The 12,343-nt window shown below is 36.7% G+C and overlaps 1 protein-coding gene across 3 annotated transcripts in view; it reads left to right on the forward strand.

The window, feature by feature from the left end:
• SOCS6 (suppressor of cytokine signaling 6) overlaps window positions 1–10,401 on the forward strand; it is a 29,970-nt gene extending 19,569 nt beyond the window's left edge. For all 3 annotated transcript variants that reach the window (XM_067537492.1, XM_067537494.1, XM_067537493.1), the window contains exon 2: window positions 8,267–10,401. In XM_067537492.1, coding sequence (XP_067393593.1) covers window positions 8,392–9,996 — 1,605 coding nt within the window. In that variant the 5' untranslated portion in view covers window positions 8,267–8,391 and the 3' untranslated portion in view covers window positions 9,997–10,401. The remainder of the gene's footprint in view (window positions 1–8,266) is intronic.
• The last annotated feature ends 1,942 nt before the right edge of the window (window positions 10,402–12,343 follow it).

Consider the following 12,343-nt stretch of genomic DNA (forward strand, 5'->3'; position numbering starts at 1 on the left):
AAAGACTAGCAAGCAAGGTGATGCTGCCTGAGGTCAGTCCTCAGATCCCAACCCTGCAGTCTGGCATAAGCTTAAATAGTTTTGCATTCTGTTGTCATTTTTTGTACAACTGATTGCACTGTTAGTGATGCAGAAACTTTTCATAGACAAGGTTTTTTTTAATTAATGTGGTTTTCCTCCTACTTTTCGATCTATTAGCAAAGGTGGACCTTCTGCTATTTTAAAGATTAATGGGTGTTACCAGGGTTGTTGTATGTGCTGATTGAGCATTATTACTGATGGGTAGTTTTTCCACTTGAGCTTTGTATATCCAGGTAAAAAAGAATTGTAGAACAGATAAGACTAGCTATTTTGTGTTTGAAGCTAGAGGAAGATATGCTATACCTGAATGTAGTTTGTTTGCCATTGGGAAAAGGGGCTTTTATAGACGTTTTATTTATTTTATAGACGTTTGGAAGGTTTAAATGCTTGGTGGATAATAATGAATATTTAGGGTATAGATCTCTATTTATTGTTAGACTAGAAAGGGCCTGAATTACTGCTAAACTGTGGAAGTGTAAGATGCGGTGAATTATCTATCTCACCAATCCATAAGGGCCTCTGAATTGCTTTTACCTCTTTCCATCTTGCTTATGAAAGAATGTATGTGCACTTCTTACTCTCAGCTACAAGGCCCATACTGAGCAGCAGAGTTCCAAAGAAAAACAAGGAGATAGAAAGGGCTTTGGTATGATTCCCCCTTGTTATTTAAAACGGTGCTGAGGCTGGTCCCAAACAGGTCTGTTGTGTTTCTTTGTTTTCAGAAAGATTTAGAACAACATAAAAAAGTATTCAGATTGAAATGACTTTATTGAAAACAAAATTTTTCACCTTTGACCCAGGAATGTAGTCAAAGTTTAGTAAAAAGAAAACAGCAGTGTCTCCAATGTGCTTGTGACACAGTGAAAAAATGGAAGATTGCTGTGCAGTTTGTAATCTTCCCCACCTGGAATTTTTTTGTAGTGTCTAGTATGGACATGGACATTATTACCTTCATTAAACATTTTAAGTATTGTTTGAAGTGTTGAGGGTGGATGGTGGGAAAATCTCATTAGACAGAATCTTCTCTTACCATATTACTAAAGGTTCAACTTCTGTGGGTAAGTTATGAGGTGTTAAGTAAAATATATGGTGGTAGCTTTTAAAGGACCATTTCTTAACAATTGATATGTACAGAAATAACTGTACTTCCTATTTGCCCCAACCTTCTTCAAGTAGTTCCATAATACAGCAATGAAAATATAGCACTGGATCATGCTGGCTTTGACACAGCTTCCCAGATCACAGAGGTATTCATTTTAAGGTAAATTTGAGTAGTCGATTTGATAAGAAATCTGAATTATGCAAGTAATTAAACTACTGTGAATTCTTTAGTTCTGTATATTGAAACCTGATGGTGGTTGTGCTCCATCAGTAAAGAAATTTGACTCAGTTAAGTGCAGGCTTTTAATATATTGTTTAGGATTAAAAAAATTTAAACTGTGTATTGGAAACTTGGTGTGAATCCATACAGAATAAAAATAAGTGTCTGTGGTTGTTAAATGTGTAGTGCAAAGTTTTGATGCACATATTTCTTAGTAAATTGGGGCTATGTTATGTCAGTTTCTTCTGTAAGCACAATTTCCCTTTCAAATCAATTGCACATTCAGCATTAAAAACCAGTGGCCCATTACCTATGGTAATTAAATACACAACTTTAGGTAACTATGCATTTCTATTAAGATGCTTCCAAATCCAAGGCTAACTATGTACTTCTCCTGTTTTCAGTATTAGGCTTTAACCAAGTGTTTCAGAAACTTGTCCTTTTTTTAAAACAAACATAAATTCCTTTTTGTAAATCTCCAGAGCTATGCGTTGAGTGTTGATTGTGGGTACTGTCTATATTGTTCTATTCAGTTTATCTCTGTGCACAGTTGTACTGAATGCTCTGAAACAGGATGTGTTTTTGCCTGTGTTGTAAACTTTGTAGATAAGCCTTATTGTACTTTATCCCAAACTATAATAAATCTAATAACTTATTATAACTGGGATTTTTGTATTTCTAAATTTATACCTATAGTATGCGTTAAGTGTAGCCATAGTGCAGTTGTGAGTTTAAAAATCGAGTTAAATATTTTCCTATTCTGTTTGATGGAAATACATGGACAAATTAATTAATTAAAACATCTAATTATAGGAAGGGCAACTGATGTGTCATGGCATTTTTTATCAAAAAAATGCTCTGACAAATGAAATTGAACTCTACCTCTTCAAAATCATAGCAGGCCAGCATCCTTCTCCTCCTCTGCCATGACTGCTTCATCCCCTGCCTGGAGGGCACCAATGACTTGCAACAGCACTGAAACCCAGATTCCAGCCTACTAAGTTGGGGGGGACCCTGGTGCAGGGAGGGCGACTGGAGAGTGAGCCTACCCACACTCACCCTGCAGCGGTGGGTCCGACCCCATGCTCACTCCGGGCAGTAGTGGCTCCTGTGTCCTGTGGGGTTGGACCTGAGCGAGTCCACCCTGTGCAAGCCCACTCCACACTCACCAGGTCAGAATGCCACTCATTCAGACTTGGCCAGGCTGTTCTCCCCTACTCCTCCCCTCCCCCCCAATCATGATGTAAGGGCAGCTGGGCAAACACTAGAGTGGAGGTGAGCCCAGTCCTGTAGGACACAGGAGCTGCCACTGTGGAGTGGGTGCAGGGCAGTCTGGTTCTCCAGCATGCCCCCTCACTCAGCTCAGCACAGGGCTGGTGGGGCAGCCCACAGCCTTCCCACACATACAAACAGAAAAGTCACAGTATCTGAGTTTTTTTCACCACTGTGACAAACTTGCAGCCCTAATTATAGGAAAGTGTAAATTCTATAAATACATGTTACGGAGCGGCTCTGTGTCAATTTGTGATTCTATTTTTAGTTTCTATTTAGTACATCAGAATTATCATTTGAATTGTAATTGTTCAGGTTTGGCCATGTACAGATGTTTGCTTCTTGTATTTTTTAAGGAGAAAAAGTGTTGTGTGTCTGAGATTAATTTCCAGACCTGACCTCTTATAGTGTAATATCTTTTGGCAACATTGTAAATAGTGTTTATCTCCGGAAATGGCTATAGTTAATCTAGACATATGAAATAGGTAAAAAGAGTAAAGGCTGAATAAATACAAATACACAAACTTTCTGTTGACATACTCCCACACAAACCATTATGACTGAGGTGCCAGATGTGCTATTTAAACCATTTTGACACACAATGATTTAATTGAAACTGCTCTGAATATTTTGAATATGCAAGTATATGTCAAGCTTCTTCAAACATGTGACATTTTTTAGCTGTTAGGGTACATTTTAAATACAGCAATACTGTAACAATTCCAATCAACATGTGTTTATGGAAAATAGATCCTGTCAAACTAACTTGATTTTTTTTTTTATAAGATTACCAGATTGGTTGAAAAAGGTAATAGATTATATACTTAGACATCTGTAAGGCATTTGACTTGGTACCACGTGCCTTTTTTATTTTAAACTAGAAGCATACAAAATTAATATGGCACACATTAAATTGATTAAAAGCTGGCCAACTGTCAAGTCTTGAAATGTAATTTTAAGCAGGGACTTATCAAACAGGTGTGTTTCCAATGTGGTGCTGTAAGGATTGGTTTTTGGCCCTTCATTATTTAACGATTTTATCAGTGACCTGGTAGAATTCATAAAATTACCATTGATAAAGTTTGGAGATGACACAAAAACTGTGGGAGTAGTAAATAATGAAGAGGACAGATTGCTGATTCAGAGCAATCTGGTTGCTTAGTAAACTGAGCACAAGCAAACAATCTGCATTTTAATACACCCAAATGTAAAGAACTGCATCTAGGAACAAACAGTGTAGGCCATGCTTACAAGATGGGGGACTCTGTCCTTGGAAACAGTGACTCCACTACAGATTTAGGGATCATGGTGGATAATATACTGAACATGAGTGTGATGTTGTGGCCAAAAGACCTAATTCAGTCCATAGAAGTACAAACAGAGGAATCTCAAGTAGGATTACGAAAGTTTTATCACCTCAGTTTTTGACATTGGTGCAGCCATTGCTGGAATACCGTGACCAGTTCTGGAGTCCTCAGTTCAAGAAGGATGTTGATAAATTGGAGAGGGTTCAGCAAAGAGCCATGAGAATGATTAAATGATTGGAAAACATGCCTTACAGTGTTAAGACTCAAGGAGCTCAATCTATTCTGTTTAACAAGGAGACAATTCAGGTGACGTGTTCATAGTTTATAAGTACTTGCATGGGGATAAAAATTTGACAATGGGCTCCTCAGTCTAGCAGACAAAGGTATAGCAAAATCCAATGTCTGGAAGATGAAACTAGACATATTCAGGCTGGAAAAAAGGTGCAAATTTTTAACAGTGACAGTAATTAACCATTGAAACAAGAACAGTTGTTTTGGATTCTTCATTACTGGCAATTTTTAAATCAAGATTGGATGTTTTTCTAATATATATGATCTGGTTCAAACAGGAATTAGATCAGGGAATTTCTATGGCCCATGTCTTACAGGTCACACTAGATGATCACAGTGGTCCTTTCTGGCCTTATACTCTGTATCTATTCATATTCTTAGCAGAAGATCTCTGAACAGAAAAAGATTTTATTTATAAATCTTTCCATTGATTTTTAATCATGTCATGTCTGCATATGACTAATGTTGAGATACTGACTCTCCTTTTTTCTTTCAGTGTAGGGTATGTAGATCCAATCTGAATTCTTTGTGCTGGCACAAAGATGAATACACTTATTTGTTGGGTGTTAATCTACTAGTAGGCTTGTAAATCTTTTGTAGCCTGCCTAGACTTTAATAGTCTGTGTATTCTTCTAAATTATATTTAGTAAAAATCTGATTGTAAAAAAACAAAGCTTCTGGACTATCAGTGGGTTTTTTTCTTTCTCTCTTTACTCCATGGCTGTCTCTACTCTCATTTCATTTTGTCTGTCTAGCATTCTACCACTTTTGATCTCAAAGTATTCCTAAAATATTTATATTGTCCACTAGACTTTTTGGAATACTGTGGCATAAATTGCAGTATATTCACAGCAGCAGATATCTGAAGCAAACCTTTCTAGAGCTCTTATTAAAATTGACTATGCAGGAGGTGCCACTGAGAAAGCACTTCTGTAAAGGGGCTCAATAATACTGTAATTTTTATACAGTTCTTAATGAAGTTTCCCCTCTGGTGTTAATTACTATTTTTATAACTAACACCATGTCAAGATGTGTTCCATGAAATAATACATATACTAATTTTTGTCATCCCTATATCCCAATCTGTGTATGCAAAAGTGTCCCAATGAGTTCCTAAATGCTTCATTCTTGGCACATCTGTCTGAATGTCAGTAAAGAGCTGTATAAACAGCTCTTATATAAAGCCTACATACCTCTCAGAGGTAAGTATTATTAGCAGTTTACATCTGGAAGAATTGAGACAGAGACAGGCTAAGGGTGCATTTACCCTATACAGCAACATGTATGGTGCTGCAGGAGTGCCACTCTAGCGCTGCTGTGTAGACACTTCCTATCTCGATGGACAGGGTGTTTCTGTCAATGTAGTTAATCCACCTCTCCAAGACGTGATAGCTAGGTTAACAGAAGAATTCTTCCATCGATCTAGCTGCATCTGTGTTTATGGTGGCAATTTTTTCATAGCCCTGAGCAAGGTAGTTAGGTCAATATAATTTTTAAGTTAGACCAAGCTTCAGTGACTTGTTAATGCAGACTGGTCCAATACATAATAGGACTTAATAAAAAGCCCATTGAAATCAATAGATGTATTTCAGTTGAATTCAATGGGCGTTAGGCCAGGACCATAATTCATTTGATCACCTTGCTTATTCATGGGTAATTAAACTGGTACCCTGGGACATACCAAGATTATCCTGCATAAATTTTTATAACTTCAAGATATAACTATCATTCACATAATATGCTTTATTTACCTAATAAATATATTAGCTACCAGAAGTTATAGACTGACAATTCAGAAGATTTCTATGCTAAAACATAGTGTTCATTGTTGCAGTGGAAAGTGGCAGATCTTTCTTTCAGCACTAGCATGATGAAAATAAATCTGATAAATGTTCAAGTTTCTAAGTAGATTCAGAAATTCTGAGTGTTATAACAATAGTGTCTGTGGTATGATGCTGAACCCTAACCACTGTTCTTAACTAAAAGAAAAAGTGGAGCTCTAGGAATATAGTGGTGTTATACATGTGCAGCTTCATTGTTGATAGAACAAGGCCAAGAGGCCCACAAGGGAGAAAATATTGTCAGCTACAGCATTTTAAAATATAGCAGTGTCATTTTGTGACACAGTTCTCTTGTATTCCTTATCAGTATGATAGTTGCTTTCATTTTTAAACCATGAATCTATTTATTTCACACTGAAAAAATTATCATGGATGATGAATTAAACTTTATAAAAGCTATTAGTGATTTCAAAATTATTAGTGTTTGCCTGGAACTTGAAAAGTACATTTTTTTGTACAACTGAAAATCAAATGTGTTTTTATATGACAAAGCTAGGAAAAGTGATAAACATCTGGTGATTTCCTTAGCTTCTCTGGTGTTCCTCAGATTTTAGTTTTAATGAAGTACACCAGTTTTATGGATGACTGACAGTTTTTGGATCCATATGTTTTAATGTTTTTTGATTGAGTATTTCCTTAGATTTTAAAAAATGTTTAAGAATTGCTCAGTGGCAGAAGTGCCTGCAAACCTTGCTAGCCAGTCATAGATCCAAGCCATATTGGAATGGAATTTGGACCAGACAGCCTCCCACTTCCAAAAGTGACTACCTACTTGCTATTCCTCATGTTGGCTTTTTCATCTACATACGGCTTTCTCTCACCAGCACCCAGTGTAGTTTTCTGTTAGTTACTCCCTCCTTTGCCACTTGTGACTAATTCAGCTATCCCAAACTCATTGTAACCAAAAGGGAGTTTGGAAAACCTTTGAAAAGTGAATGAAAGAGATTTTTTAAAAATACCCATATCCCTGAATTTCCTTGTTTGATTTGCCTCATTTTTTTAAAAAAAAGTGTTACCTTGAGATAAGATCTGAGGGTGATTGTTTTGGTTTTGTTATTGTTATTATTAGTGGCTTGTTATACGTCCAATTATGTGAATGAAACTCTTCTTTCCATTTTAATTACTACTCCTTTATAGCGAGAAAATGTTTTTCGTGGTTATCTATTTCTGTAGCCACATGCTTTTTCTTAGTGTTCTTTAAATTAAAAGGCATTTTGAAGTGTGACAGAAATCCTGAAATTAATGTTTGGGTTGATCCTGCAGCCCTTACTCACTTGAGGAGCTCCATTTGTAATCATTTATACCAAAAAATTAAGGTTGGTTGTTAGTAACTGAGTGAATATAGTTGTGGTACACAAATTATAAAGGTATATTACAAGGCTGCATGGCTCATGAGTAAACAGTAACATGTAGCTGTGCTGCTGCAGGAGAAGCCCTGGGAAAGAATTGTGTGACTTAATCACAATTCCTTCCCTCTTGTCCCACTTTCTCTGGGTTGGGAGTAGGGAGGAAGTAGCCTATTGTAGACCACCCCTTGTACCATTTCATCTCAGCTGAGGGGTGGGAGGCCATGGAGCCAAGGCTCCACCTACTTCCAACTCCTCTCTGCCTACCTACCCTTGGGATGTGGAGGTAAGAGGTAGTATTGAGCAGGTACACCTTGCTGAATCTGCTCTCCACCCCCATACCTGGACCTGTGATGTGAGAACCAAAGGGCAGGGTGTGGGTGGAAGTCTCTTAGGGCTTGTCTACACAGGGAAATTTCCTCACATAGACAAGGTCTTTCATGGCCAGCCATGTTAGGACGAGTCACAATCTAGCTCTTGAGTAGGAAGCTTGTTGTATCCAGTATCATCCTCAACTGTTAGTCTGCTTCCCCTGTGTTTGGATTGGCATTTCACACAGGAAAGGAGAGAGGAAAAGAATATAGAAAAAGTGATTGTAAAAGCAACACACCTGGCAGGGACTCAAAAGCAGATGTAGTACTTTTAAAGTCATTTCTTGAACTTGCCTGGATTTCCTAAGTACAGCTTTGCATTCATTTGGTGCCCATCTCTTAAATTCTGTAGTTTTTATTTTATTTACAATGCTCGTAGATAACTTTAAAATATTTTCTTTTGTGAAGTTAAATGTCTTTTTTTATTTGTTTCCAGGAAATGGCTCTTGAAGTTAAATGAGGCTGGATAAAATATATACATGAAGCAGAGGCTGCTCTACATGTGTTAAGGCTAAAACGCCAGAAGAGTTTTTGATCAGCCAGATTTGGTAACTCGTCATAATGAAGAAAATTAGTCTCAAAACAATTCGCAAGTCCTTTAATTTAAATAAAAGCAAAGAAGAAAGTGACTTTGTAGTGGTTCAACAGCCATCATTAAGTGAATTTGGAAAAGATGACTCCTTATTTGGCAGCTGCTATGGTAAAGATTTGGCTGGCTGTGAAGTCAACAGTGAAGATGAAAAAGGTGGCAAAAATAGATCAAAAAGTGAAAGCTTAATGGGTACGTTAAAAAGAAGGCTTTCAGCAAAACAAAAGCAGAAAGGGAAAAGCAGCACGCCATCTGTAAGCTCTGCTGATGACGATACCTTTTCTTCCTCGTCTGCTCCAATAACCTTTAAAGATGTGAGAGCTCAAAGACCTCTAAGATCAACATCCCTCCGTAACCACCATTATAGTCCAACACCATGGCCCCTTCGATCGACAAACTCAGAAGAGACTTGTATCAAAATGGAAGTGAAAGTCAAGGCGTTGGTCCACTCCTCTAACCCAAGCCCAGCACTGAATGGTGTTCGAAAGGACTTCCATGACTTACAGTCAGATAGTGTGTTTCAAGAACAAAATAATACATTAAAAAGTACAGAATCTCAGAATGGGGACCTGCATCTTCACATTGATGAACATGTGCCTGTAGTTATTGGACTAATGCCTCAGGACTACATTCAGTATACTGTGCCTTTAGATGAGGGAATGTATCCTTTGGAAGGATCACGTAGTTACTGTTTGGATAGTTCCTCACCCATGGAAGTTTCAACTGTTTCTTCTCAAATGGGCGGAAATGCTTTTCATGAAGATGAGGGTCAGGTGGCTCAAGATGTTGTTGTTGCTCCAGATATCTTTGTGGACCAGGCAGTGAATGGCTTGTTGATTGGTACCACAGGAGTCATGTTGCAAAGCCCAAGAGTTAATCACAGTGATGTCCCTCCACTCTCACCGTTGCTACCTCCGATGCAGAATAATCAAATCCAAAGGAACTTTAATGGACTGAATGGCACAGATGCCCATGTGGCTGAAAGTATGCGCTGCCATTTGAATTTTGATCCTAACTCTGCCCCAGGAGTTGGAAGAGTTTATGACTCTGTACAAAATAGTGGTCCTATGGTTGTGACGAGCCTCACAGAGGAACTGAAAAAACTTGCAAAACAAGGATGGTACTGGGGCCCTATCACACGTTGGGAGGCAGAGGGAAAACTGGCGAATGTGCCCGATGGTTCATTTCTTGTTCGAGATAGCTCTGATGACCGTTACCTTTTAAGCCTGAGTTTTCGCTCCCATGGTAAAACTCTTCATACTAGAATTGAACATTCAAACGGTAGGTTTAGCTTTTATGAACAACCAGATGTGGAGGGACATACTTCTATTGTTGATCTAATTGAACATTCAATCAGGGACTCTGAAAATGGAGCTTTTTGCTATTCAAGGTCTCGATTGCCTGGATCTGCAACTTACCCAGTGAGATTGACAAACCCAGTATCTCGGTTTATGCAGGTGCGTTCCTTACAGTACCTGTGTCGTTTTGTTATACGTCAGTATACTAGAATAGACCTGATCCAGAAACTGCCTTTGCCAAACAAAATGAAGGATTATTTACAGGAAAAGCACTACTGAAAGCTTATGGGAATCTTGCATCTTGCACTTTGGGAACAAAAAAGAAAGATTGAATACGGTTTACAAATTTTCATTGCTATCAAAATCTTTTGCTGCCATAACAATATTTCATTTTTTTGTGTAAAGAAGGGTAATGCATCTTTTTTTGTTTGTTTTTTGTTTGGTGTTTTTTGTTTGTTTTTCGGGGGCTGTTTTTTTGTTTTTTTTAAAAGAATGATCTCAAGGTCTTTAGAAGTGTGAAATAGCTATCTTTCATCAATGTGCAGAAAATAATCACAATGTGAATGAACAAATTCTCCTTAATTTCCACAAGTCCTTTGCTGCTATCCACTGTGATTTTTATGCATTCAGAGCTCATTTCATGTGTATTCAACCATAAGTAAAAGTCAAATGAAACTTGTAGAATGGAATTTTTGTCGTCTTAAAATGCCCTATTTTATAAAGATAATTGTGGATAAAACATAACTGGTAGATATATTACAAAATTTAGGTATACAGTGCAAATGATTTCCCAGCATCCTGATTGAACACCTCCATAGAACTGCCCTAATTTAAAACTTACTAATTGATATAGCTGTGTGATGGAATATAGTTATGCAGCATATCTTTGGAAACCTCCTTTCTCCTAAATGATTTAATAGTTTGTACATGTTATTTTGCCTTTGAGAAATTTGGGTTGAATTTTCTTGGAATTTCCATATAATTTTTTCTTGTCCTTTTAAAAATGGCCTTTAAAAACAGTTTTGAAAAATGATACATAGCATTAAAATGGAAATTGAAGTATTTAGATAAATGTTAAACATGAATTACTAATGGCATAATTGAAAAAAATCTACAAATCTCCCTAATTGTAGGAACTATGAATTAAAGTGATTCATGATATGTGACAAGACTTTTGAAAACTAATTTCTACACTACACATTTTTTTATTTTTTTATTTTTATTTTTATTTTTTTACTTTTCCCTTCTGCATTTTCATAGTTGGAATTTGATTTTGGGAGTTTTTTGGTGAGGGGGAGGAAGGGCTTTAAAATTATCCCCAATGCTACATTTTTTTAACCTTTGTGTATTTGGAATTAGGAGGAGAAGGGCTTTTGTTTTAATACGGTAGACACAGAAGAGTGCTTTGTTGCTAACAGTCTCAGGCGCTGTCATGAAAATTGACTGTTTTGACATAAAGATATCAAATCAATTTAGTAAATATTTCTAACATCTGACAAAGATAGTGGCATTTGAAAAGTCTATGGATAATCTGACCTTCTAAAAGAGACTTCTGAATTGGGAGTCTGGGGCCTGGATTGCAAAATTTTCTTTGTGTAGTATTGATCATATTGGCATTTCTGTCTATGGCTGTATTACATTTGTGCTTTCATTTTTAAAGGTGACCATGACTTAACTTTTCTTTCTTTTCCTTTTTTTTTTTTTTTTTAAATCAATGTTATATCTTTAACATGTCACCTTCCCCATCCGCAGTTGGCAGGAGTTGCTATTCAGTAAAGACCAATTTAGAAAAAGGCTGTTGTAGAGATGATAAATCCTTTTGGATCATTTTCTTCTGCTTACTATATCTGGCTTTTAAGTCCCCTGAAATGAGTTTGTAGCATGGATACAGTACTGCTGCAAAGTGCTTCATTAGCACTATATTGTGGGTTGCCTGAACTGATATGCTAAATTTATATATTTTTTAAATTTATTTTTTGGACCACAGTGTTTTAAAAAAAAGAAAAAGAAAAATGAAAGACAGATACAGTCTGTCTGTTTTGAAGGATAGAGGATGATGATTTCTTCTTTTGTCCAATAATATTTTTAGACTTAAAAAAATATTCTCAGCAAAGTATATATGTTTAATTTGTTGTCTCTGCCATTCAGATATATTTATGCAAGCTTGAATCCTGAATTTTCTCTTCTGGAGGTTCCCCCCTCCCTCCTCTTGAATCAGGGCTACAAACTTTACTAAAAAAGGCACAATAATCTTACAGCATGGTACAGTGTTCTGATTCTTTCTGAGGGGAAGACAGAGGAAATCATTTTTATGGAATCTGAAGCATATTTGTTGTTAGGATAAAACCTCTGACATTTTCTTCATTTTAAAAGTTCTTTCCTCCATACAATCCAGAGGGGGACCGTACATAGTACAAATTCTCTGGAATGGTGTAGTACATTCGGCAATGACATAAAATTAATTAAATATATCCCAGTGTTTAACAAACTAAAGATGCATTTAAAATATGCTTGATGCATAAATATTTAATAGAACTTGCATAGGGGCTTAAACATGTGAAACGCTAATATCCCAATTTCATTGCTGTTTTGAGAAAATGTATATGAACTTGTGTGCTAATTTTCT

Source organism: Emydura macquarii, unplaced genomic scaffold (genome assembly GCF_026122565.2).
Source record: "Emydura macquarii macquarii isolate MOO-44397 ecotype Brisbane River unplaced genomic scaffold, CSIRO-AGI_Emac_v2 contig_431, whole genome shotgun sequence".
Classification (NCBI taxonomy): domain Eukaryota; kingdom Metazoa; phylum Chordata; order Testudines; family Chelidae; genus Emydura; species Emydura macquarii.